Genomic DNA, 27,405 nt, shown 5'->3' with positions numbered 1-27,405 from the left:
GTTGCCAAAATAGAATTACAGAGCATTACTGAATAAACGTAACATAAAAACATTCATTTCCGAACATTACAATAAACATAGCATATTCTATTCATTCACATGCATATCGTCCCTTAATCAAGCCCTCGAGGCCTTAGAAACACTTTAGAAACAATTCGGGACTAAATTAAAACATTTGAAACATTAAGGAAAAAGTTGGAAAAATTAAACTGCAAAGGTCACACTGCTAAAACACACGCCCGTGTCTCAGGCCGTGTAATAATCGAAATATGGACACACAACCGTGTCCCAGCCTGTGTCCGTGCCCGTGTAACTTTCGAAGTTGGGTCACATGACCAAGCCACGCGCCCATGTGCAAGACCGTGCAACTGTTTGACTTGAATGCATTAAAAACCTACAAGGGACACACGGCCGTGTCGCATGGCCGTGTGTCTCACACGGCTGGGACACACACCGTGTCTTAGGCTGTGTAGATAAGAAATTGACCAAAATTAAGCCATTTCCGTCACCCGTTTCAAGCATGTACCTACAAGCAATTTGCACCCATGACCAGAGATCAAAACATACCAAAACATGCATAAAATGTCCAATTCACAAGACCAAATCCATTCAACCAATATGCCATACGAGGCACCTCAAATACAAACATACACATTGACCTAAACGGATACCTATACTTGACCATATTTCATCCATAGAATCTAATTCATTTCCATATCAAAACATAACATAACATAACTTGACCTATACCACTTCAACATAATCTTACCATTTGCCATACCATTTTTCTTATGCATCAAAATCACATAAGTGACACAAACCAACCATTTTCAAATGGTACTAAACAACCAACATATATACATACCAAAATCAACATTTAGAATTCAACCAAACATGAAACATAAGTCTCCCTATACATGCCATTATAACCTTGACCAATACATCAAAACTACTGATATTTATGTTGGATAGTGTGATAGATCTCCGACGACCTTCCAAACCGATCGAGCTTCCGATAATCTGAAAGGTAAAAGAAAGTAATTACGTAAGCAATGAATGCTTAGTAAGTTCGCATAAACTTTAAACATAACAATCCATTTCAATAATAAACTTTATAGGTTAAATATAAACTTATACCAATACCTCAAGATTTATTAACTACATAATCATCAACTCCCAAATGAGTAAGTCTATCAACATCACATATATTTTTCATTCATAACATAATAGGATTTTATAAGACATATTACACAATCATTAACATTTTCATAAGACTATGAACCACTTTACTTATATACTTATCTTTCCATTCCATTTATTTAGCATAAGCTTAAATAGCATTATTAATTCACAAATTGGTGTATTTATCCATGACATGAGTAAATTCATTCATAACATAAGTATACTTCTCACATGTAGGCAAGTCCTTTAACTCATCAATCTTTTATATGATCATATAACATTTCAATTATGAACTTGCCATTTCATTACCTTTTCTTACCCGTTTCTTTTACATAATACAAGACATAAGCATAAACATCATCATCGATACACAAATTAGTGCATTTATACATAACTCTTTTGGGATCAACCACATGATAAACCATTTCATTAGAAAATATATCTTTTGATTCATACAACCTTTTCATGGACATAAGCATATTTCTATTTGGACACTTACCATTTCAACATATAACATTACAATTAAGCATGATATAATTCAACCATGGCACAAGCCTGAGCATCATCAACAACACATGTTAGCATATTCAAACATAATCCACATGAATTTAACATAGGTAAGCCATTACACATGAATATAATTCATTTGAACTCATCATTTTCCTTAACATATCGTACTTTCAATGAAACTTACCATTTCAACCCTTTTCATAAATACATAACATAGTTTCTTTTAAACACTTACTATTCCTTTCCTTTTCATGCCCGTTGAACTGTGTAGAATACCATTGAATACGCGGGATAGCTCACACGAAGTGTGCTAAACATATAACTGTAACCTTTCCTTTCTCTTACATAATTGCTCACACGAGCTGTGAAATGGGCCTACTCATATGAGCTGTGAAGTATCCGCAACAAATGTAGGACCTCAGCCATCGGTATGACATTCAAGACCAGCACTCGAAACATGAAAACCCTAATGACATGTCATTTGTATCCTACAGATTCCTAAGGTTCAAACGAGGCTCGATAATCGTCGTGACATTGTTGGATTTACATCATTCAGTTACATAGCAATTAACATATCAACATATAAATCAATATATAGCATTAAAACGATATATAATCATATATATTGATTCATTTACATTAGAACAACACATTAAATATTCAATTTAATCAACATTTAAGTGATTTTAGTTTATACGAACTTACCTGGCTAAATTGCAGCAATGACTAAATACATGGGCTATTTGGTAATTTTCTCTTCTCCTCGATTTTCCACTCGTTCTCGATCTAAATTACTAATTTCATTCAATTCATTAATTTAGACAGTAAAAACAATTCATTTTATGCAATTTAGTCCCTTTTGACATTTTTATAAAATTACCCTCAACTTTTCATTCAATTTAGTCCCTATGTCCCAATCATGCAAATAAACCAATTTTATTGAAAATCCACACTAGCCGAATGTTGATAGCATCCAATACAACCCATATTTGTTGTTATTTAACATTAAATCCTTGTATTTTTACTATTTCAACAATTTAATCTTTAATCGATAAATTTATCAAAAATCACTTAACAAAACACTTATAAATAACAACTAATACTATAAGTTCATCATTTAACAACTAAAATCTCAAAGATTCATCAATGGCAAAATTCAAAATTTTTAACAGTTTCAAAAACGAAGGTACGAGCTAGTTGGACATAGTTGCAACGATCTCAAGAACATAAAAATTATTAAAAACGGACCTCAAAATCTCCCACATGCATCAAAGATTGTTTCGTCGAACCTTCCATGCTCCAAAAATGGGGTTTCTCTCATCCAAGAAGAAGAACATAACAAAATATGTTTTTACCTTTCTTTTATTTTATTTATTACTTATTATTTAATTTATTAATACTAAAATATATCATATAAACTAACAAAAAAAATCACCAACCACCCACTCATTTATAATATGGTATATTTACAATATTAATCCATGAATTTAATTTTTTCATAGCTATTAAAAACCTTTAGTTAGTAGAATTCAACTTTTACAGCTTTTTACGATTTAGTCTTTTTACTTAATTAACTATCTAAACATTAAAGTTTCGTTACAACCTTAATAATACTCTGTAAATATTTTTTGTTTATAGAAACGAGGTCCCGTTAACTCATTTTCTAAAACTACTTGACTATAGGGTCTTACCACTTGAACTTAATTGTTCTTCCATTTAATCAATAAATCAAATTTTATCATTACACTATATATTATTCGTAAATATTAAATGATAATATTACTGATAGTGAATCTCCTTCAATCACAAACCTCTCAATTCCTAGATCTAGCCCGAATTGAGTTGTTTGAGCAAATACAAGTGCCTCTACTGCGAAAGCTGTCGGTATGTATTTATTAAGGCATATTTTAAAATTCAAAAGCTGACCATTTGAGTCTTTAACCATAATCCCTGGACATAACTTCTTACTTTGTTTATGAAAAGTAGCATCAAAATTTATTTTCACTTTCGAAACCTCCGGTGGCCTCCACTGTTCGCCTACCATCCTTCGGACAAGTAACCTTCGATTTAATTCATCTAGCTCATTTACATATCCTAAGATAAATCGTACAATTTCATCTTCTGTCTATTGTTTCCCTTTATGCACATATTTATTTCTAGCTGCCCATATAGCACAAAGCGTACATGCAATCCTTCTATATTTATGAGTTAAGTTATTGCCATATAGATATATTATCCATTCTTTAAAATGTTCCTAATTATGCTCTTGTGGCCAATTTAAGTTTAATTTTTCCTAGATTTATTTTATAGAAGGACAATCCCTGAAAGCATGTTCAATATTTTCTACCCAATCTATGCATTTGAGACAATTCCTAGACCCCACCAGTCTCCTTTGAAATAGATTCAGTTGAGTAGGTAGATAGTTGTTTAGGAATCTCCAGTTCATAATCTTTATTTTTTAAGGTAGCTCAAGCATCCAAAGTCTTTTGTAAATAGAACTATATGTATTCTACTCATTGTTGAGAGTAGCAACATGATTTTCTTGTAACAATATCTTATATCCACTACGCACCGAAAATTCCCCAAAAGCTTCACCTCGTCACACTAATCTATCCATCTGTAGAACACATGAAAGAGGAATACACAAGATCTTCTCCGCGTCTTCCGTAATTCTTTGCAACAGTTTGAACTTTAATAAATTAAATTAGATACTTGAATTATAAACTGGTTATTCACTTGTGTTTGTTTCTTGAAATCCACAGATCCCGGAATCCAAGCATCCCTCCAAACTGAAATTTGACTTCTTGATCCCACTCGCCAACATAATCCTTTCTCAAGAAGACTCTCATCACCCACACACTCTTCCAGGTATATGAAAGTATATTACCCAACCGAGTGTTGGGAAATGTGCTCATATTGTAGTAAACATGTAATTGTTTTCTATTTATTTGAACGCTGAATAAATAAATAAAGTTAATTTCACATTTCACTAGTATATTTTTTGTATTTTCTATATTTTATATTTTTCATGCATAGTGAAATTGTGACAAGCAAATATTAGCTCATTGATTGTCTAAAGTTCAAATTGAAGATAAGTGACATTGTAAAGAATATTTACATTGCGAGAAAAAAAAACTTACTTCAGTAGATAATCTAAAAGAGTTCATAATCCCGTAAAAGAAACAACGTGAGAATTTGATTCAAATACTGAGAATGATTATTATGTCGTCTACCATTCCAATTGCGGAGATGACTAGTCTTGGCTATCGGAGCAGTTGACTCTACGAGTAGAGACATAGATGTATTTATTGGTAGAATGATACATTGGATTAGACCCAAGATGAATTAATTATGAATCCGTTTGTAAATTAATTTAGTTGTGACAATCATGGTGTGATTTACCTAAATCCTGAGTTAGTCACTAGCCATGCGTATGCAACTCATGTGTTTTGATATAAATGGAGTCTTATGCTCTAAAGATGATCGAGTCCATAGCCGGTATGTTGGGTACATGACTTATGTATGGCATGGCTTTACTAGCAACAGTGGAATTCATAGCTCAATTAAAGTTAATGATATCCTCTCATTGGCATTGTGTGTATTGATAAATATGAAACGTGGTTACAAGTTGCTTGTTCTCGAACGAGCAATTTATCACAGACATTTGTTAACAGTGATCATATTAATCATTAAGAAGACACAATGGTGACAATAAGATAAAATAGGATTGTATTGAGTGAACGAGTTTAACTCAAAGGAATCAAGGATATCATATGAGGGTAACACACACATGACGAGGTTATTGGAGGACAAAGTAGTTGGATTAATTGCTTTCGTAAATAGTATATAATAAGGAGTTTTCAATTATGGTACTTCTTGTGGACTGACTCTATGATTAAGTAATTGCGAATTATCAAAACGATACTTATGGGCATAATTGCAATCACTAGAGCCTAATAATATATATTTGATTGGTCCCTCCGCTAGCTCAACAAAAGCTCAATCGGACTACATTTGGATCAAAAAAAATTCTACGACTTTAGGAATAATTTAATTGAGTCTAGTTATTCGATGGTGTAATTAAATTAGGTGGTCCTAAGAATTGTTCAACTATAGAATTTGATTAAAGAATTTTCTTAAAAAATTAATTTGAAAAATCTAAGTGATTTTTGGAAAAATTAATTTTGATTAAGTAAAATTAAATTAATTAAAATTATTATGATATTTTTAGAAATTAATTTTCAAGTCAGACAATTGGCCCAATGGGTAATTGAACTTGAAAATTGGACCTGATATTGTAAATTGAGTTTAGGAGACCAAAACTGAGACCAAGATCCAAAAATTGGTTGAACCGGGTTCAGTATGTGAAACCGGCCCAAAAGTCCAACTAGTGGCTAGACCAGACCGGTCAGGTTGTCATTAACTCGGACCGAATCGATAGCAGTCGAACCGGCTCGGGGAGCCGTAAGGTTGTCGCACCTGCATCACCGAACACGGTGGTGCTAGTGGTTGCGACGGTGGAGTCCTAGTGGCCAGCGACGGTTGATCATCAGTGGTTGAGTAGTGAACGAGTTACACTCCTACTGGGACTCTACCAGAGAATTTGATTTCAGATTAACTATTCCAGAAATATTAATAGTTTAATAGTTTAATATTAAATTTAATTTAATATTTATATTAATAATATTTTATTAATTTAAAATTAAAGTGATTAAGTTTATTATAGTTGAACTCTCTAAACTCTCATTATATAAAGAGAGCCTTGGGTCATTATTTACATACACTTGAATTCAAGAGAAAGTTGTAGAGAGAAAATTCTCTAAAGAGATTATTCCAAAAAATTTCTAGAGATATTTTTTTGGTTTACAACTTGACCTAAAAGTTTAGAGAAATTTCAAAATTACCCTACTGGTAATTTTTGTGAAAAATTTTCTGATTCAAAACGAGCCCATACTCGGCAGACATGAACTTGAAGATAGCGGAGAAGATTACTCGGTCGAAGTGCTTATCCTAGACAAATCGAAAATGTAAAACTTTGATTAAGTGTTTATTACTTTAGATATCACAATTAAGATCTTGTTTTGAAAATTTTTTAGAACTCTGGTTTTTCCCTAAATTAATTTTTTCTCTGCGTTTTTTAAACTTGTTTTTCCAACACCAAGCATTTACAAAATCAAAATCAGGATAATACTTTTCTTTTAAGGTCGAGCCAATATAGAATTTGGATAACGAATTAGGTGTCATCCATGTTTAGCTAATAGTGTCACATTAAAATTTGATAAACACCTAAATCCCAATCCCCCATTTTCCTTCAATTCACTCAATTTCTTCCATACTCACCAATGAATATCACACTTTCCATAACATTTTTGCCACCATAATCTGCCTATAATGTTTTCCATTTCAAGGCAAAGTGAAGTTGGTAATAAGAAACATGCCATAGAAAGTAGGAATCGCCTATAATACTGATTTTATAAACATTTCCATTCCTCCTTTACGAGAGATGCTTTATGCTTCAACCATTTATTCTACTAGTTAGGCGATTTTTTAAAATCTGAGAAGCCTTTTTTTTGGTTCCTTCTCACCATATTGGGCAAACCTGAATATTTTTTAGACTCCTCGACATCCTGACATTAAGAACTGAAGACACTAATTCCCTTCGTTGTTCTGAAACACTAGAACTATAATGGCAAGAGATTTCTCAAAATTAATACACTATCCTGAGCAGATTTCATACTCCCCTAAAATATTTTTAAAGCATGTGCTCCCCTTTTTGTGGCATCCCCAAACAAGATATAATCATCAGCAAATAATAAGTGTGAAACAGTTGAGCCTCTTCGGCTTACCTTTGCCCTTTTTATGACACCTTCCCGAATAACTAGCCTCATAAGAGAAGAAAGTCTTTCACTGCAAATGAAAAACATATAATGGCTTAATGGGTCCCCTTGACGTAATCCTCGTTTAAGTTTAAATCTTTCCCCCATCTCCCCATTCAAACATACCGAATAAGAGACCGAGCTAATACAATGCATTATAAAGTTCACAAACGAACTAGCAAATCCCAACTTTAACATCATTTGTTCCAAAAAAACCACTCCACTTTATCATAAGCTTTACTCATATCAAGCTTAAGAGTTAAAATCTCTTTTTGACCTAGCCTTCTTTTCTTAAACGTATGCATGAGTTCATAAGCAAGAAGAACATTGTTAATGATCAGTCTTCCTAGGACAAAGGTACTCTAAGCTTCATCAATACAATTCTCTAATACTTTTTGAAGCTGGTTTGCCACTACATTCGAAATTATTTTATACAAGACCATACATAAACTGATCGGTTAAAATTTTTTAAGATCTATCGAATGAGCCACTTTAGGAATAAGAATAATATTTGCCATATTTAGATCCTCTAATGAACAACCTTGACTCAAAATATCTAAGCAGGACGTACCTACCTCTTGCCCTAGAATGTGCCAATAATTTCGAAAGAATAAAGCTGGAAAGCCATCAACCCCTGAAGTTTTTATTGGCCCCATCTCTTTTAAGGCCATAACTATCTTTTCTCTAGTGTAATCGGCAACCAAAGCTTGATTCATATCGTCAGAAATACACCTTTCAACACCGAAGAGGATATGATTAAGATTACCAACTCCCCTTGATGAAAAATATCTTCAAAATATATTTTTGCAATCTCAATTATCTCTTTTTGATTAGTACATAATTACCCATGCTCATTCTCCAACTCAACAATGCGATTCATCCTTGTCTGTTGGGATGTGAACTTGTGAAAGAAGGTCATATTCTTATCCCCCCAATTTTAGCCAATTCGCCCTTGCTCTCTACTCCCAAAACCTTTCCCCTTTTTCAATTTCTAGATTCATTTGTATCTTTACATATATTAATTCTGCCAAATTCTCATTATTTCTTTCTAACCCATCCAATTCTTCCAATTATGCAATTAGCTTTCTAGATAGATTAGCTTTTAGTTCTTAATTCCTCCTATCTATCTCTGCAAATCCCTTCCCACTACACTAAGGCGCTCAAGCACACTTTTCGTACTTTGCGTCCACTACCACTTCACTTCCTCTTCACATGAATCCTCCATAGACCACCATGCCTCAAATCTAAAACCTCTTTTCCCCATTCTTAACACATCTTGATAAGCTTGAATAAAAATTGGACAATGATTAGATAAAGAGTGTGATAAGTGTCGAATAAAATATTTCGAGAATAATAACAACCATTCAGTATTAGCAATATTTCTATCAAGCCATTCTCTAATGTTCATTTTGGGAAAATTCCCCATTTCCTATGTAAACCAACAAATTGAATAACCCAAATCCTTTATTCGATAATCTTGTAAAACAACTCGAAACTCCTTCGTTCGCTATTCCTCTCTTGACAATCCACCTTTCTTTTCAAATGAATACAAGATTTCATTAAAATCACCATAAATCATCCATGGGCCTCTTGTTCTCTCCATCACCTTCTTAATAATTCCACACTCCTACCCTAGCTTGAAACTCCAGAGCTTCATAAAACCCTGTCATACGCTACTTCAAACTCTCCTCTTTCTACCTGAATATCAACATTAATATGATTATTAGAATAGCTCATTAGACTCACTATCATATCCTTTTTCCATCCTAAATTCAACCCTCCTATAGATTCGTCTGCTGAAACATCCAAACCAAACTGAAAACCTCACCTTCTCCGAACTGTTTCTATTGACACATCATTTAATTTTGTCTCCATAAAGAAGACCATCTTGGGACTGTAAAACTTCAGCATATGCTGAAGGCATCTCATAGCCAATGGACTCCCCAATCCACGAACATTCTAACACAAGAGTTTCATTACGTCCAGTCAGCTTGCCTATTGGCAGCTGTCGATATCTTTTTGTTTCAAATTTCCTCCCACTTCTCAGACAACTCTGTAAAAGTTGTTCGAATAGAATTATCAGGAACTTGTTTATCTGGCCTGGGCCTTTTCTTACCATCTCCACTTTCTAATGGTCTCTCCTCACCATCATCCTCCATATCAGCCAACCCTGTCCTACTCGAGTGCCCCGTTACCTTTAGCCCGTCTTAATGTAATAATCCTTCTAAATTGAACCCTAGGATAAGATTAATTGAATTGAAATTATGCCTCCCTTCTAGTCCCATCATAACCATTATTCCATTGAGTTTGTGTTCTTGTTTTTTCACCCTTAACTTCACCACTGTTATTATCACCCAGCCATTCACTTGGTGTGGTGGTTGCCCTCCTCGGTTGTGCCCTCAAAGAAAAATCCCAACCAAACTCCATCTCCCCCATGCCATGATGGATCCTGATTTGGCAAAAATTGTCCTCATGACCTACATTTGCACAAAAAACAAATTTATGGGATGAACTTAAAGCTTAGTGGATTTATACAAATTATTATAATGGGCTTAAAACTTAATATATATATATATATATTAAACTAAGAAAAATAAACAAAAAATTAAAAAAGTAAAGTAAAAAACCCTAATCAATAAACTCAAGCTTTTTCTTTTCTTCCTATCATTAAACTCAAATCAAAGTTTGAAACTTATTCTTTTTTCCATGTTTCAAACTTATTTGAATAAAAAATATGTAAAAATTTTAGTTAATTTAGTTAATCGTCCAAATTAACCGAAACTATTTCGGTTGATTAATAGATTTTAACAAATTTGGTTCAATTAATAGTTAAGGGTTTTAAAATTTCAAATAATTTGTTTAATGGTAATTTAGTTAAGGTATTAACCGAACCAATTATTTGAACATCCATAAATATAATAACGCATTGAATTATTTTAAAATGCTTGTACACTTTGTTATAATATATAATAGATTATTCATTCCACAATTGCATTTAAAAATTAAATCTTTTAAAGTATTGAAACTAATATAAAAAAATAAAACTTATTTGATTGTTGCTTTATTAAGGTTAATTTAGTATGCAAGCAACAACCATGAAACACCTAAAACCTTCTAAGAAGTCTTATCATCATTTATAGATGCACCAATTATTTATTAGGACTAAATTTTTTATTACTTTTAATTTTTAAAAGTTTTTAATCTTCATTAAATTATTTTGTTTTCATATTTTTGAAAATTTAATAGATTTTTATAAAGTTAGCATTTTTTAGTGTTTTTAAAAAAATAATTTTGACTTAAATGCTAAAAACCTCATATAATAATTAAAATATCATTTAAGCTTCTAATTTAAAACCACACTCATCTACCAAATTTACCATGTCATCTATCATGTAGTCACTTAATAGACCATAGGGTTTTGACGTAAAAGTTAGTTTTAAGGGCGTAATCAGAGGTTCCTATGGGCCAGATCCGACCTAACCCGAAAATAGACCTAAAATTTTGCCCAAGCCCAGCTCGGCCTGGCCATATTAGATTTTTTATACAATTTTTTAAAAATATAATACATAAAAATAATAAAAATATTAAAATAAATATTCTTCAACAAATTGAAAATAAATTAAAAATATATATATATATATACTTAAATAACACTAAGATAGATGAGTGTCACTTAACAAGCAAAAACCTCTAAAATAGTAACAAAATTAACAATATAACAAGAGTTATACAATATTCAAATAATAACAACGAAATAGTAGAACATAATAGTGAAATAGTAGCAAAAAAATGAAAAAGCACACAAGAAAATAGCAATAAAATAGTAAAAAATAATAATTTTTTTTGCATATTTGGGTCGGGTTCGGGCCAAAAAAGCCTTACTTGAGTCCCGATCTGTTTTTTAAATGGGCCTTATTTTTCCCAAGTCCATTTTTTGGACCTATATTTTTACACAAACCCTCCTACTTTTCGGGCGGGCCTTCGGGTCGAGTTGGGTGATCCGACCCATGGACAGGTATAGGCATAATTGATTTCTAGTTTTCTATTAAAACTCTAATTGAATGTAATTTTTTTAAACTCTAATTGAGCATTTAAGCCATTTTCATTTAAATCATCAAATAACTAAATTTTAAAAAATAATCATTTATTAAGGGTGAGTTTAGATGGGTGATGCGTTTAACTGCGGTTAATGTAAAAAAACAACAATATCAATGAGATTAGATACGGAAACGATACTGTAGTGTAAGATAAAAAGTAAACTAAACGCACTGCAATCTACCGTCCATCCAAACTCACCCTAAAAATATTAATGAATTACTAAAGTAAATATTTATTATTTAATTATAGTATGTAATCTGCGAGGACAGAGTTTTTTGGATTTAAATTGTCAGAGAAATTATTGAGAATAAAAATTCAATTTCACCATATCAATCAAAAGAGACCAGACCCTGCATTTTCCCTCATATTATCCCCAAAATTGGAATAGAATAATTATATTTTATGCTCCTTTTCTTAGGATCAAATAAAAAGTTTTACTCCATTTCTATAATTAGTTACTATCCTTTAATTGGATTAAGTTACTAATATTAGCAGGCATTAGGTTGGTTTATAGTCTGCTCTTCTAGCATGATTTTATCGATGCAATCATGGAGAATGACTGAGGATGAAGTGTGGTAGATCAAGGGAGGAAAGGAGGTGCTGGCAGCGTCTTACGAGTATTTCAACTTTTAAAAATTAAAATTTGTTATTTATATATAAATCTTAATGATTAAATTTATTTAATTTTTTTAAAATTTGAATTAAAATGATAAAATTTATAAATATTAAGAGTTAAATTTGTTAAACTTTTCATATTTAGAATCAAATTGATAGACTGTATAAACATTAGAGAGCTAAGTTTATTATATGTCTAATAAAAAAGTTCATGTCAACACTTTCATTAATATTCAAACAAATGTTAACGTTCGATGACAAAAATATTTGATTTCGTATAGTTTAGTGACTAAAATAGAAATAAAAAATTTAAAAATTTAGTGACCAAAATAGAACGTGGACAATACTTTAATGACCATTTATGTACTTTACCTAAACTTAATTTAATAAAATTAAACTATGGAAATTAATTCCACAATTTGACATATTCTAAAATGCGAATATGATCTAGAAAAGTCAGGTTCGTGGTCTATTTTTCTAAAACTTTTATTATTGACCTGATTTTATATAATTAAATTTAAATATAAAATTTTAATCTATATTTATATATTAAAGGAAAGTCAAAACAGGTTGTTTCTAATTTTCAATTTTGATACTTTTAATATATAAAAAATGTTAAATTTTAATTTCAGTTATTTTAATATGTTTAAATTTGAGATTTAATTCTTATATTTTAATTTTGGAGAGGTTTCTATATTTTTATAACATTATTAATTAGTTCAAATAATTAATATCATTAATTTTTCAATCTATAAAGTTGAAAATAAAAGTTGGTTGAATGGGGGTATCTATTTGGAACTAAACTAGTTTTCTGTATTTTTATTTGTATAAATTTTGATAATTTGTATGACTAACCAGTCTAATTAGAAACTAATGACTTAATTAGGTGGACACCACTAATTTAAAATAAGAGATTAAACCAATTGATGAACAAACTAATGAAATCGATTTTATCCCTAATTATTTAATCATTTATTTAACTGAATCCGAGAATCAATCACACCAAAAACCGATAGAAATGCCGCTCAACCCTGAAAAGCTGCGGAGATACCTAGCACCAAATCCCTAAAATCATTTTCTTTGAAGAGAAAAGAACAACTTTTTTTGTGCCAGGAAAAGTAACTTCTGTACAAGCTGACTCATCAATGGCTACCGCCACTTCCATCGTACGGTCTCCAGCGGCCCTACTCCCTGCCAAAGTCACTGTCTCCGATCACAAACCAACCCCAACCGTTCAATTCTCCCGATTCCCTTCAAAACGTAGTTGTTTCACTGCTCTTTTGTCTTCCCTCCACGACAACAACAACGACGACGACAACAACAACAACAACGTCATCTCGCATCCCAGTATGAAAATCCCCTTCTTTGCTTTCTTTTTCTTAAATAAAATAAAATTTGAAATTTTACGTGGGCTATTTTTTCATTTTCTTCAGAGCCTCTTTCTTCATCCCAGCTCTTCAATTCCGTATCTAATGGCTCTCGCCTTCGCGTTGCATATCAGGTAGTATCTAAAAACAACAATTTATCTGTTTTTTTTTCAAAATTAATTATTTTAACGTAGGGAATTTGGTTAATGTTATATTTTAATTCTAAACCAATAAAATTTTACTATAATTCAGCGAAATTGATTGCTTGATTGTTTAATTTGTGTTGAATTATTAAAGGGAGTTCGTGGTGCCTACAGTGAAGCTGCTGCCGAGAAGGCCTATCCCAATTGTGAAGCTGTTCCTTGTGACCAATTTGATTCTGCTTTTCAAGTTATTACTTCAACTTTCTCTCTCTTTCTGACTTTTAATTTCGTTTTCATGTTGAAAATGAGGTATGATTTTGAACTGTATGTATTAGTCTTCATTGGACTGATTTTACTTGTGATTTCTTTATTTAGGCTGTTGAAAAGTGGTTAGTGGATAGAGCAGTATTACCGATTGAGAATTCTTTAGGTGGTAGTATACATAGGAATTATGACCTCTTGCTTCGCCATAGCTTGCATATTGTTGGGGAAGTTAAGCTTGCTGTTCAACATTGCTTACTAGCCAATCATGGTGTTCAACTTGAGGATTTAAGTAGGGTTCTTAGTCATCCTCAGGTATGCTGTGAGATTGATCATGCTTGTTGACTGAGTTTCTCTTGTTCTTTGTAATGATCTTTTCCCTGGACATCATTGTGTTTCAGGCTTTAGCTCAGTGCGAGAACACGTTAACGAAGATAGGCTTGAGTAGAGAAGCAGTTGATGATACTGCCCTTGCAGCAAAGGTGAGTATTGATTTGGAGTGTAGAAACTGATCTGTCATGAAAGGTTATGTTGAATGTGCAAAGTGAAGTACATGATGTGCTTTGATTGTCTAAGTATGTGAGATAGATCTTATTTCCCTGCTCTTCATCTTTGTCCTTTTATATTTTGGCATGCCAATGCTTATGGCACGTAGGTTGCCTGCCACTTTATCTAGTTTGGTTCAGATGGCTTCCTCAGTGATCCAAACTTGATCAAATACATTCTATTCTCTTTTGAGGACGTAACTAAATGGAATTTGGATTACACGATTGCTTCTGGAAATAATTGCCTCTATTGCATGAGTAGTTTCTAATTTTGACTATTTTAATGGATGTTTATCTGTAGCATGTGGCTCTCCACAAACTAAAAGATACTGGAGCTGTTGCAAGTTCTTCGGCTGCAAAGATATATGGATTGAACATCCTTGCTCAAGATATTCAGGTTTACAATTCAAAGCGTTTTGTTGCTGTATATTTGTCAGAAATTTGAATTTTGGTATGCTTCCCTTTGTGGCAGGATGATTGTGATAATGTTACTCGATTTCTAATTCTGGCCAGGGAACCAATTATTCCTGGCATCCAGAATCCATTCAAGGTTAGTCTTCAATGAAACCAAACAATTTGCAGTCAAAGCACTTGGTCAAAATATTTCATTAGCATGTTTTATTTATGAGTTATTCATTTCATTAAGTTTTTCTGATGTATACAATTCTTTTTTTCAGACGAGTATAGTTTTTTCGTTAGAGGAGGGTCCTGGTGTGCTTTTCAAGGCACTTGCTGTTTTTGCTCTTCGGCAGATCAACCTGACAAAGGTATTTATTTATGGATTTTTCAAGTCACCTCGAAAAGCTGTACTTTTTTTTTTCTAGATTGTATTAACATCATTTTTTTTTGTTTCCTCCAACAGATTGAAAGTCGCCCATTGAGGAACCAGCCTTTGCGAGCAGCTGATGATAACAATGGTTCAAAGTAATTTTAGTAAAATATCAGTCTTATTTCTTTTTGCACTTAAATGGAGTAAAATTGGTTTGATAAAATTGAAAAATTATATGCACCACTATTTACTTCTTATATCATCAGTTGGTTTGCATAAACAGATTTCATCCTGATTGTGTCGATGTCTTCTAATAGATACTTTGATTACCTCTTCTATGTGGATTTTGAAGCATCGATGGCTGAAGAGAGAGCACAGAATGCACTAAGACATCTAAAGGTCAATTGCTTGGTCTCTTTGATGGCTTTTCAAGAGAATTTAGACATTAGGTATCTAACTATATGTTTCCTTGGCAGGAGTTTGCTACTTTCTTGCGAGTTCTGGGGAGTTATCCAGTGGATACTACCATGATGTGAACAAGTTATTGATCATGTTAAATATTCAATATTTGAACAAATGTTGAAGGTTAGATCGATGACAGGCTTTAATCTCTTTGAGATGATTTGGTGGTGGAATGATGCTGATTATTATCATTTTGTAGGACTTTGTATATATATCTTGAGCCTAAAGCTTAGTACATGTTATTTTGTTGTTTTTGTTATTATCAGATAAGCTTAGAGCTTGCTTGAATTTGAAGATATTTTAACTCACAGTTGTTTGATAATCTTAGGCCTAGCCTTCACTTTGAGATGACATTTACTTTTTTCAAACTCTTCCTAAGATCTTTTATATCTTATACATAACTGTGGAGAGCAAGTTAAGGGAAATGGTTAAACATTGTTCTGGAGATTGTGGCATGACTAATACTGTATCAATTATACTTTGAGACTAATTCCAGGTAGGGATGATTATTTCTGTCCTCTTTGAACCACCATGTTCCCAGTGGAAACTAAGAGCAAACACCCAAATTGTTTACCCTACTGACAGACTCTGATTTACTTCCTCCCAATCTGATTGTATCTTCCCACACCTTTCAATTACTTGACAAACACGGTAGCTGTTTGTAGCCGCTAGCCAGTTAATCTTTTCATGTTTCTATGAGAAAACTTTTCTGAATAATATGGATTGTTAAATGGTGTGAAATAGACTTCTGGTGAAGCAGGTGCTGTACTTACACTTCATGGATTGATAATGGTGCTGATGCAGAACTGAAATTGTAGTGTCACTGTGTTACATGGATCAAAATTTTTCCTTGCACAGGACCCAGGTCGCGTTTTTGAGATAGAGATAAGGCATTGGTTTGGCTTTGAAACTGCAGCTGTCGATAGCCAAGCCATTGCACTACAGAGGAATGTTGGCAATGTATCACTTTGGCTCTAAGGTATTCTTTAATTAAAGCTAAAGCAGTTGATATCTTACAACATGAGCGATCTTTCTATTCGTTTCTTTTAAAATTCAGGAGAAATGAGATTTCCTTTTTTTGTGTGTCTAATTGGATATATCTACTTTCTTATTATTTATTACAATTTGATAAATATGAAAAAAGAAAAGAAAAAGAGGCAAGGAAGAAGAATATATGAGTAGAGAAGTGCATGCATGAGAAAGAAGTTAGTTAAGTCTACCCTCTCTTTCTCAGGACAAATTGATTTTGTTGATGTCAAGTCTAAATAGCAATCTAGACCCCACCACTGAATCCCTATTACGGTATTTCGAGGAATGCATTGATTTGGTGAACCACCGTAGCACATGGAATAGAGGCAGAATGGTGGTCGAACCAACCAAACACACTGTGTTGGTGGGGTTGACTGATGGATGGTGAAGACGGCTAACAATTAGATCCCAACAACACAACATGGCTTATCTTATTTTGTTGGTTCTTCCAAGTACAAACTCCACCCGCTACCATTATAGACTGCTCGATGATATGTGGGGACTTATCATTCTCCCTTTAATCCTAAATTTATTTAAAAATCCATAATGATTTATTTAGTCTTCCATTTAATGATTCACCCCTTTTAGCCTTTAAACTTGTGTTGTTTGTAAAATTAACGGTTTGTTAGCTTTGTTGATATGACATATACGTGGATGGTCACGTAGATGACATGTTAACATTTAATTAATTTTTTAAAATTTTTAAAAAAATATCTTTTTATAAAATAAAAAAATATTAAAAATATTTCTTTAATTTTTAAAAATTCAGTTAATTACTAATGTGGCATGCACATGACAATCCATGTGTATGCTATGTTAGTAAAGTTAATAAATATTAAAATTTTCATTATTTTGATAAAAAAAAAATGTAAGCTCAAATACTAAAAGGGATAAAAAATTAGATAAAGGATTAAAATAAGTTTTTATTATAAAATTGAAGAGTGTAATGGTTCACAGTGCAAGTTTGTTGCTTGTTGTCGACCCCAAACTTATGCAAATCAAAATAGTAGATGAACATAACAATCGAGGAGACATGTGGCGGGTCTAAATCTAATCCCAGGGGATATGAGCTTAACAATATGAATATAGTGCGTTAGGGAATTGAAATGTAATAAAATCAGATTCTTTCATAGTTTTATACAAAGAAAATTCAGAGGCGTGACAACATATCTCTTGACACTTTTGGACCAAACGGAAAGCACACAATTTTAGAAAAAGAACAGAAAACTGATGTTTGGGCATAAAAAGAGAATCTTTGGGATGGGAATGGAGGGATTCTTTTCGCACCCAATGTCTGGCACAGTTTTCTATTCCACCTTTCTTAATTACACACACTGTTTACTCATTCAATCTCTAATTTTATATTATATACATTCAAATAAAAACATTCCTCATTCTCATAATTATATTAAATTGAGAAGATATGCAGAGAGGACCCAAAGGATATCAGAAGTGGGGAGAAATCAATCATTGTTTGTTTATTATTTGCCAGTTTTCTGACAGATGATGACAAGTTAGAATTTTGGCTGGTCACATCGGTTTCCGCACCCAATCCAATTTGGACAAAAACATAATAATTTTAAACATAGAAAAAGGGTTAATATAGGCTACCTACGGTTTTGCTCATTTCATCGACCTTTGTTTGATTGACTGATCATCATTTATCAGTGGATCCCAACCTTCTCTTTTAATCCAATCGAAACCATAATCTGAAAATACATTTTATACATTAGCCAATAAACCTAAATTTTAAATTTATAAATGGATATATAATTCAACAACTTAAAGATTGGTATTTTACAAAATTTATATAAATTATAAACTCGAAATTGTTCTTAATACTTACAAAAATTACAATACTTGTTATATGTTATATTATTTTCAAATTTATTAACCATATTGGGGTGTTTAAAATTATAATAGTTAAATCCGCAAGTGCGATATTGAAAATGTTAAATTATCTAGTTGGTCATCTAATTTTAGTGCGTTTTCATTTGCTTACTCAAAATAAAATTTTACAATCTGGTTACCCAACTTTCAAGGTACTTCATTTTAGTTACCTAAGTGTTAAATTTTTAATGGTGGTTAACTTTAAATGCCACGTCATGTTTATACTTTCATTTTAATTATCAAAAAATATTTTTAAAGCTTTGATTGGGTAAAATAAAATAATGATTAAAGTGAAAAGGGAATAGAAACTAAAATAATATACAAAATTGCCAAATTTTACTTGTTTATTCCATTCTCGAAATTCTAAATTTCTTTTTTTTTAATATTGAAAATTTAAATTTCAAAACATCAAAAGAATTGAATAAATTGTTTAAATTGTTTAACATCAAGACTGAAAGTTTCATGAAAGTCAATACCTGCTTTTTGGAGGTAACCTTTTACTACTAACTTTCATTTGTAACGTGCCGCAAACCCATCAACATTGTGTTTGAGTTTAGAAACCCACTTGCAACCAACTACTTTCCTATTGATAGGTAAAGGGACTAGCTCCCATGTTTGATTCTTGAGAAGAGCATCATATTCTCGCTGAGTTGCCTTTGTCAATTCAACATTGTATAAAGCCTCTTCAATTGTTAGTGGTTCATGATCACACACCTTAGTTGAGAACAGTTTGGGTTTGAAAATACTAGCCTTATATTGAGTTTGCATAGGATGAGTGTTGGAGCAGGCAAGTACAACTGGATCCATTGGTACTAAAGCAAGAGCTAAGACCATAGGTAAACTTCTAGGAGTATCAGAGGCAGAATGATCCAAAGGAACACTAGAAGAATGTGTGGATGACTTAGGTGAGGAAACCCTTGGAAACCCCTCAGTAGAACCAAGGTTCTGAGCAGCTGAGGTTGAGACACCAGCTAAAAGTCAAACAAGTGAGTAGTTGAGTTAGGGTTGTGAGTAACCAAAATTGGAACGTAAGACCTTTAATGCCTAAGTGAAAGGGTGTTTGTGTTGCACTAGACCCCTGACTTGGAAGTAGAAGCAAAAAGATAATAACCTTAATCAAATGCCACATGTTTGGACACAAATATCCTGCCATTTGCATCTAGGAACTTGTAGCCTTTATGAGCATGACTGTAACCAAGAAAAGTGCAGAATTGAGTCTTGTATTGAAGCTTGTGCTTATTATAGGTTCTGAGGTATGGATAATAACAACCACCAAAAGCCTTAAGAAGCATTTAGTTTGGTGAGGCGTGATACAACCTCTTATGAGGGGACTGCCCTTGGAGAACAAGTGCAGGAGGTCTGTTAATCAGGTAGACAACATGTAGAAAGACATGGCTCCAAATGGACGTTGGCAAGGATGCTTGTGTAAGTAAAGTGAGGCCAGTTTCAACCAAGTGTTTGTTTTTCCTTTTTACAATGGCATTCTATTCTTAGGTGTGGGGGCTGGTCAGCCTGTGTTGAATACCAAGCCAAAAAAGTACTTGAGTTAATGGTCTAAACTCTCCACCCCAATTACTCTAGAACATATTAATTCTACACCCAAATTGAACCTCAATAAACTTGTGAAATTGAAAAATTTGTCAACAACCTCAATTTTAGATTTGAGTAGATATATCCAAGTACACCTATTGTAGGCATTTAAAAAAGTAACATAATAGAAAAACCTTCTGAAGAAAGGGGAACAAGTCCCAATAAGTCTGACATAATGAGTTCAAAAGGTGAGGAATACACAGTCTTAGAGTCAAGAAAAAGAAGCTTATGGGACTTACTTAACTATCAAGCTGAATAAACAAATGGAAATTGAGACTCTTTTTAGAAATATTACAGGTTTTAAGCACTTGATGAAGTGTTTTATTACAAGGTTGACCAAGTCTTTTATGCAACAAGTCTAAAACAGAATGTGAAGCAACAGTGGTTCCAAATTCAACAGTGTGAGCAATAGGAGTAGGAACTGTAGAGACTTCATGTTGTGGTGATGTGTGAAGCCGATACAGTCCTTTATGCATGTGACCCACCAGTAAAACCATCCCTATTTTGATATCCTTCATAAAGCAATGAAAGATATGAAATTCAAAACACATTTGATTTTCTTTTGTAAACTAAGCTATTAATATCAAGTTCTTGCGTACAGTTGGAACATGAAGAACATTTTTAAGGTGTAAAAGTCTTTTACTAGTGACAATAGAGGAAGATCCTACATGAATGACAACGACAAGAGCGTCATTACCCATAAAAAAAGTTTACTCTTACCTATGTATTCAGTAGCAAGAGTTAGAGTAGACACATCATTAGTGATGTTATTTGTGGCTCCTTATTTGAATCCCATATTTGATCTGTGTTGGTGTTTGAAGTTACTAAAAAATGACACCTTAGTTGACCAAAGCCTGCTTAGGGACTAAGAGTTCTACTACAACATTGTTGTATCCTACAACTTGGTGAAGAGTGTGTTGATTGTCTTGAATTAGTGAGCTGATGACAATTCACAATTTGTTGAACCTTCATCAGAAACACCTGCAAAGGCCTTATTAAATTAATAATAACATTTTTGCACAACATGACCAATTTTACCACATAACTAACACTAGGGTCGATTGTGTGAAAACCTTACCCTATGACCTCTGTTATGATGAGATCCTGTACCCTACTAGAAACCACCTCTAGACTGTCTATGCCCTTGATTATAACTCCTATTATAGCCATTGGATCTAGAGTTCTTAGACTGATTTTCACATTCACTATTTTATTGTCTAGCTAGATTGGCTTGCATAGGCACACTTGACACAAATTCTAGTTGCCTAGTTTCATAGTCAAGAAGCATATCAATAATAAGGTTAAGAGAAACACAAGTGGTTGATTCTACCTCTAACAAGCTCATATTCAACTTAGAGCCCAACTAGGATAATACTAATTTACTATTGCTAAAAAATCAAGCTACCTGCAGCAGTCAATGCGTTACACATTCCTTTAATCTTGGCCAGATATTTTTTAACAAATAGTTGACCCTTCTTTTGAGAATACAATGCGTGCCTTAAACTTGAAATCTTGATAGTAGACCTTGCACCAAATCTTCTTTTTATAGTTGCCCAGACATCAAAATTAGTACGAGCACTTGTAAGATACACCAAGAATCCATCACATACGGTTGTCAACAACCAAGAAGCTAACAGTTTGTCCTGCTGATTATGCAGAACATACTTAGTGTAACAGCCCAATTTAAGCTAAATCAGAACAGTGATTTCAGAACCTCAAATCTGAAGTCGTAAAATTATTTTAATATTATTTTTGATATTTACAGCATGTTATTTGATATGTGTGAAAATTTCGTGATTTGATTTTACCGATTGGTTAGTTAATTTGATAAAAGGACTAAATCGCGTAAAATGCAAAAATGACATACTAATTGTTTAATTATTTATTTTCTATGATTTATTAAACCAAAGGTCCTTATGATGATATTAGACCATTGGTTGTGTAAGTGGACATTTATGGACAACCATTATAAGATTTGCATGTTATATCATTAAGGGTAATTAAGTAATTTGGTATTTAAGTTAATAAAATTAAAACAAAACAAATGAAATTCATTTTGTTCATCTTAGTTGACTGAATTTGAAGAAGGAAAAGCCATTAAAATACCTTGAACATTCGTCCATTTGCATGATTCATTAGTAAGTTTGTTTTTGCCCGGTTTTTGATGATTTTTACGTTTTTGAGATCGTTGCTTCGTGAAATGCCATTGATAAATTTTTGATGATTTTGTGAAATGCCATTCATTAGCCCGTGTCTTAATTTTCAAAATTTTTGATGATTTTGTGAAATGCCATTGATAAATATTCAAGATTTTTGTTGTTTGATGATGGAAAATAAATATTTGTTGATAGATTATCATATTTTGTTAAGTGATTTTTGACAAAAATGTCAAATAGGGATTTATTTGTGAAAATGTGAAAATGTGCGGTTAAATGTGTGAATAAATGATAAATATGGGCTGATATGTGCACTAGGAAAATTCGGCTAGCTTAGGAAGGTATTAAATTGCATGAATTTTGTGTATTTGTGAAATAGGGACTAAATTGTAAAAATGTGAAACTTTGGGGGAAAAAGTGTAAATGTGCCCAAATGTGTGTTTTTGGATTAAATTGAATAAAGTATTGAATGAATAAGCTGAATTTGATATTATCTAGATCCAGAAAAATGGAATTCGGACCTAGATCGAGGTAAAACAAAAGCTATTGACTAAACGACTCGATTCGCCTTTTTAGCATCCCAGGTAAGTTTGTACGTGATAAACATAGTTACAATTATTATTATTATTTTGCTTTGATATTGCATAAATTGTGTACATGAGAATACGGTCATGTTCATCGATAAATCAACTATGTTTAGCACTTAGTATGTGATTCGAGATAGCTTCGACTATTTATGGCACTTAGTGTGCGATTGGGAATAGCTTCGGCTATATATGACACTTAGTGTGCGAAACTGAGATAGCTTCGGCTATGTAAGGCACTTAATGTGCGGGATTATAATAGTTATGGCTATGCGATGACAATTAATGTGCGAAATATTGAGTATTCGATAGTGTTACGAGAATGTATGAGTTCGTTATGAATTTGTACAAGTATATACATGTAAGTATGAAGTTCAAAAAAAAAAGGTTAAGACTTTTCTTATAAGTATATGAATAAGTTTATGGAAGGTTTGATATTATCATGAATTATACATTAATTTGTTCAAATTAATGATTTGTGTTTCATGAATTGTTGAGTATATTTAGTATGAACTTACTAAGTTTTGTAGCTTACCTTGTTTGTTTTTCCTGTGTTTTATAGGTTTTGAAAGCTAGCTTGAGTTCGGAGATCATCCAGGAACATTGTCATACTATCGATCGCTATTTCGGTACCTTATAAGTTTGTACTTTCGACTTATGGCATGTATAGGCTAGTTTCGATATGGTATATTTTGATTAGTGTATATATATATATAGCCATGCGAAAATGGCTCAATAATACTGTTAATGTTTGGGAATATTATGCCATGAATTGAGCTCATTTTGGAAGTATGTTATATAGTATATAATTGTGTGATAATAAGGATGTCTAAATATGTTTACCGATTTTGCTTCTTAATGTTCGAATATGGATATTAAGTCATGCTCGAATGTGTTTAAATGCTTAATTATAATTGTCTTAATGGTGACTGATTGATGCTACCCAATTGTGCTACAAATGTGTTTTAAAGACATTTAAATGTGGCTGTTTTTACATGATAAATGCTGTCCAATTTGATGTATAAAATGCTGTCCAGTTTGGTGTATAAATGCTGTCCAATTTGATGTATAAAAGCTATCCAAAACAGGGTAGATTACCTATGTTTGTATTATGTTGCATAGTTAGTAAATTGTAATGAAAAAAATGTATACAAATAGATGTTTTGATATATGCTCGGTATATGATATGTAATGATAAATGTTTGAAAATGTTTTAAGTATTTGAATGATATAAAATTTTGATTAGGTAAATGGTAATGAAAGGGTTGAAATTTGAAACATGATTTGAAAATGTAATTTAATTAGTAAAGCATGATTGATATTTGGTGTGGTTTGTTAATGACCTATGTTTTGACGAATTAATTGTTTCGATCATTAGGTGAGATAAATTAAGGTTTAAATATTTATATATATACACATGACGCATATTATATACAACTATGGTATTTGGTTCATTTTGTTAAGTATGAGATTTCTATGTTTAGTAATGCTTCGTAACCTTAATCCGGCATCAGATACGAGTTAGGGGTGTTACACTCAGGATTCTTAACTAGTTTCCCATCTTTCTCAACTAATAATTGAGAAGGGACATTGACAATTCCTAAAACAAAACCTTGCACACCATACCCTTTAGAAACCAACATGATTTGATGATTCCATAAAAGAAAGTTATTCACCAAGTTTAACAGTGTCATGCTTAGGAGATTATTGAATTTTCTTACCAACAATAGAAGCCACTGAACCAGACTTTGAACAAGGTGAATTCACTTGCTCACCACCACCATCACCATTCAAGGAATGATTCTGACTGGCTTCAAGTACCCCTAGTGCTATGATGATCTACAGAACAAACCTTGAACAAACTTCCAACTTCAACAAGAAAACTTTGGCTCTAGTACCATGTCAAGATTGCTCACAATTAACCAGAAGTGAAACAACACATAACAAGAAGGAAGCTGTAAACTAATGAAAACATGATCTGCATCTTATTGAATGACTTCCATAATCCATAAGGACATAATCTTTTGCATTTATACAAGATCAGTTAGTAAAGTAGCTGACTAGCTGGTCCAACTAATTCAATTATTGAATAACAAAAACACCAATTGATTGCTAACTTCTTAACAGACTTAACTATCAACTACCTAACTACCACAACAACTGGCACAATTGACTTATTCCTTAACAACGCTTGAGTGACTAAAATGAAAGTACCTTAAAAATTGGGTGATCAAATTATAAAAATCTTATTTTGGGTGACTAAAATGAAAGTGCCTGAAAAATTAAATGACCAACTAAGTAATTTACCCTATAAAAAATAATGATGTAGTTATATATAGGTGTTGATGAGTTATGGACCAAATTTAAGACCAAAACTCATTATGTTTTCTAATTTTGTCGTTACTTGAACTTATGAAAAAAGATTCCTTGGGTGATCTCTAACGAAACAAAAGAAAAAAACAGGACCACAACGAGGGAAGATTAGGTTAGGTTAGGGCTTGTATTATATTTTTATATAAAGAATACTGGAAATTATGCATATAATAAGAAGAAGACAGGAAGATCCTGCTGTCATTGTCACCACTGGTAAGTACTGTGTTTTTCCCTGAACTTGTCCCTGCCCATCATTACAATTCCACATCATCAGAACCTTCAACTAACATCAACATTAACATATATCGAAATCACTATCACTATCAATTCCAACATCTGGACCCCCACCACTTCTACAGCACCCATCCCCCTTCATTCAACTTTTGCTTTCATCTCGACTCTATTACAGTTTGTATGAGCTTTTTTTTTTTGAAAATTTTTGATGTTTATTGACTTAGATTTAGATGTCTTAATTAAGGAAAGTTGGGAAGGAGTAATCAGTTTGAATTTGTGTTTTTAATCTCAAAAGAGAATATGCCTGTAAGCTTATATATTAAATATAAAGAGAAAACTTATTAGGTTCATTCACAATTAAATTATCATATACTAGAAAATAGCACTGGGTGGTTGATAAATCATACAAAGTTTTAAATAAATTTATAAATTTAATTTTTTTAATATTCTAGTTTCTTATGTAACAAGTTTTGTATGTAAATTTACTTGCTGGACTATTTTATTTCATTTAATCAATATATGCAATCATTGTTAAGAATATTCGATTCATTGTTTTTATTTATTTAACAACATATTCATTTCGTGTATGTAATTATTGTTAAAAATAATTAAAATATATTCAATACTCTAATAATAAAAGAATTTCAAACTTTATTTAAAGTAATTGTACAACGTTCATAATTTATTATTTTTGTTTCCTTGAGTAGTAAAAGAACTTATATTAAAAAATAATTTGGTCAAAAGTTAAAATTTAAAGTATATATATTATATTAACATCTCATATCGATTTGAAATATACATGTGAATAATGAATTTATTAAAAAATCATTTTAATTATTTTATACTTAATTACATTCATTTTGGTATCACCACAGAATGATATATAAATATTTAAAATAAAATTTAAATAACAAAATTTATTTTTAAAGATATTTTATTATATATATAAATATATATTTAAAGCTTTTACCGACACTTATCATCCCTTACTATTCCTTCGATAAGTTGTTAATTGAATTACAAATTCTTAAAAAAAAAATCATTGAACAAAATTGAGATTTAAATGAGAACTTGTATTTGTAAAGACGAATTGATAGGAGGATCTCGTTAGAAAATAATAATGTTATGAAAGCAAATTTTAGTTATATTTTAATGGAATAACAATCGTTAAAGCGATCGATTGATATGAGTATTGCCGTTAATGTAATAGAATATGGGTTCGAGTATGTTGATGTCTGCTATTCTTCTATTTATAAGTTGAAGAGGGATTATAAATCATTTTAAATATTATGTCAAAATCACATTCATTAAAGTAATGGAAGTTATATAAGTATTTAAAAAAAGAAAAGAAAAATAAAAGAGAGGGAGACTGTTGCTTTATGTGATGATGATAGATGTTTGCGAAACACGAGGTTAATGGCAAGTGGTTTCATGTGTTTTGTGTGGTAAGAAAGGACAAAGAACAGCCCTTGGTGATGCTGCTTATATTATTGCATCCAGATGGTCCCACTTTCACACCCAGTCCCCACACATAAAGCTTTGCTTACCTCTTTCTTTTTCTATCCCTAGCTTAGCCATGGATAATTTAGAAATTTAAAAAAAGAGAGAAAATTCCGTTAGGGTAATGACAGCTTTCTCAGTGCAAGTCATCATTATATTATCTCTATCACTTACATAAAAAGAAATCTAGAATGCATCCAAATTATGGTTAGTTTGTTAAT

General features: G+C 32.0%; 1 protein-coding gene across 3 annotated transcripts; it reads left to right on the top strand.

Annotated features, from left to right (window-relative positions):
• The first annotated feature begins 13,262 nt into the window (after nt 1–13,262).
• On the top strand, nt 13,263–16,196 carry LOC105793409 (arogenate dehydratase/prephenate dehydratase 2, chloroplastic). 3 transcript variants are annotated; one of them, XM_052633057.1, is made up of 11 exons: nt 13,263–13,628; nt 13,715–13,782; nt 13,946–14,038; nt 14,167–14,367; nt 14,454–14,534; nt 14,899–14,994; nt 15,070–15,147; nt 15,275–15,364; nt 15,460–15,521; nt 15,719–15,765; nt 15,843–16,196. In XM_052633057.1, exons 1-10 carry the CDS (start codon nt 13,427–13,429, stop codon nt 15,729–15,731), a joined length of 984 nt encoding a protein of 327 aa, XP_052489017.1. In that variant the 5' UTR covers nt 13,263–13,426; the 3' UTR covers nt 15,732–15,765; nt 15,843–16,196. The 3 variants fall into 3 exon arrangements, with proteins under 3 accessions (XP_052489017.1, XP_052489016.1, XP_012477779.1); XM_012622325.2 differs by having other exon boundaries at nt 13,264–13,628; nt 15,684–15,765; XM_052633056.1 differs by lacking the exon at nt 15,843–16,196 and having other exon boundaries at nt 15,650–15,765.
• The last annotated feature ends 11,209 nt before the right edge of the window (nt 16,197–27,405 follow it).

The sequence above is a fragment of the Gossypium raimondii genome, chromosome 7 (assembly GCF_025698545.1).
Source record: "Gossypium raimondii isolate GPD5lz chromosome 7, ASM2569854v1, whole genome shotgun sequence".
Classification (NCBI taxonomy): Eukaryota; Viridiplantae; Streptophyta; class Magnoliopsida; order Malvales; family Malvaceae; genus Gossypium; species Gossypium raimondii.
This window is presented reverse-complemented; position numbering and strand designations above follow the sequence as displayed.

Coding starts and splice junctions, on each gene's coding strand:
- LOC105793409 (XM_012622325.2), top strand. CDS start 13,427: ATGGCTACCGCCACTTCCATCGTACGGTCTCCAGCGGCCCTACTCCCT. Junction 13,629..13,714: donor CAACGTCATCTCGCATCCCA/GTATGAAAATCC, acceptor CATTTTCTTCAG/AGCCTCTTTCTTCATCCCAG. Junction 14,535..14,898: donor ATACTGCCCTTGCAGCAAAG/GTGAGTATTGAT, acceptor GTTTATCTGTAG/CATGTGGCTCTCCACAAACT.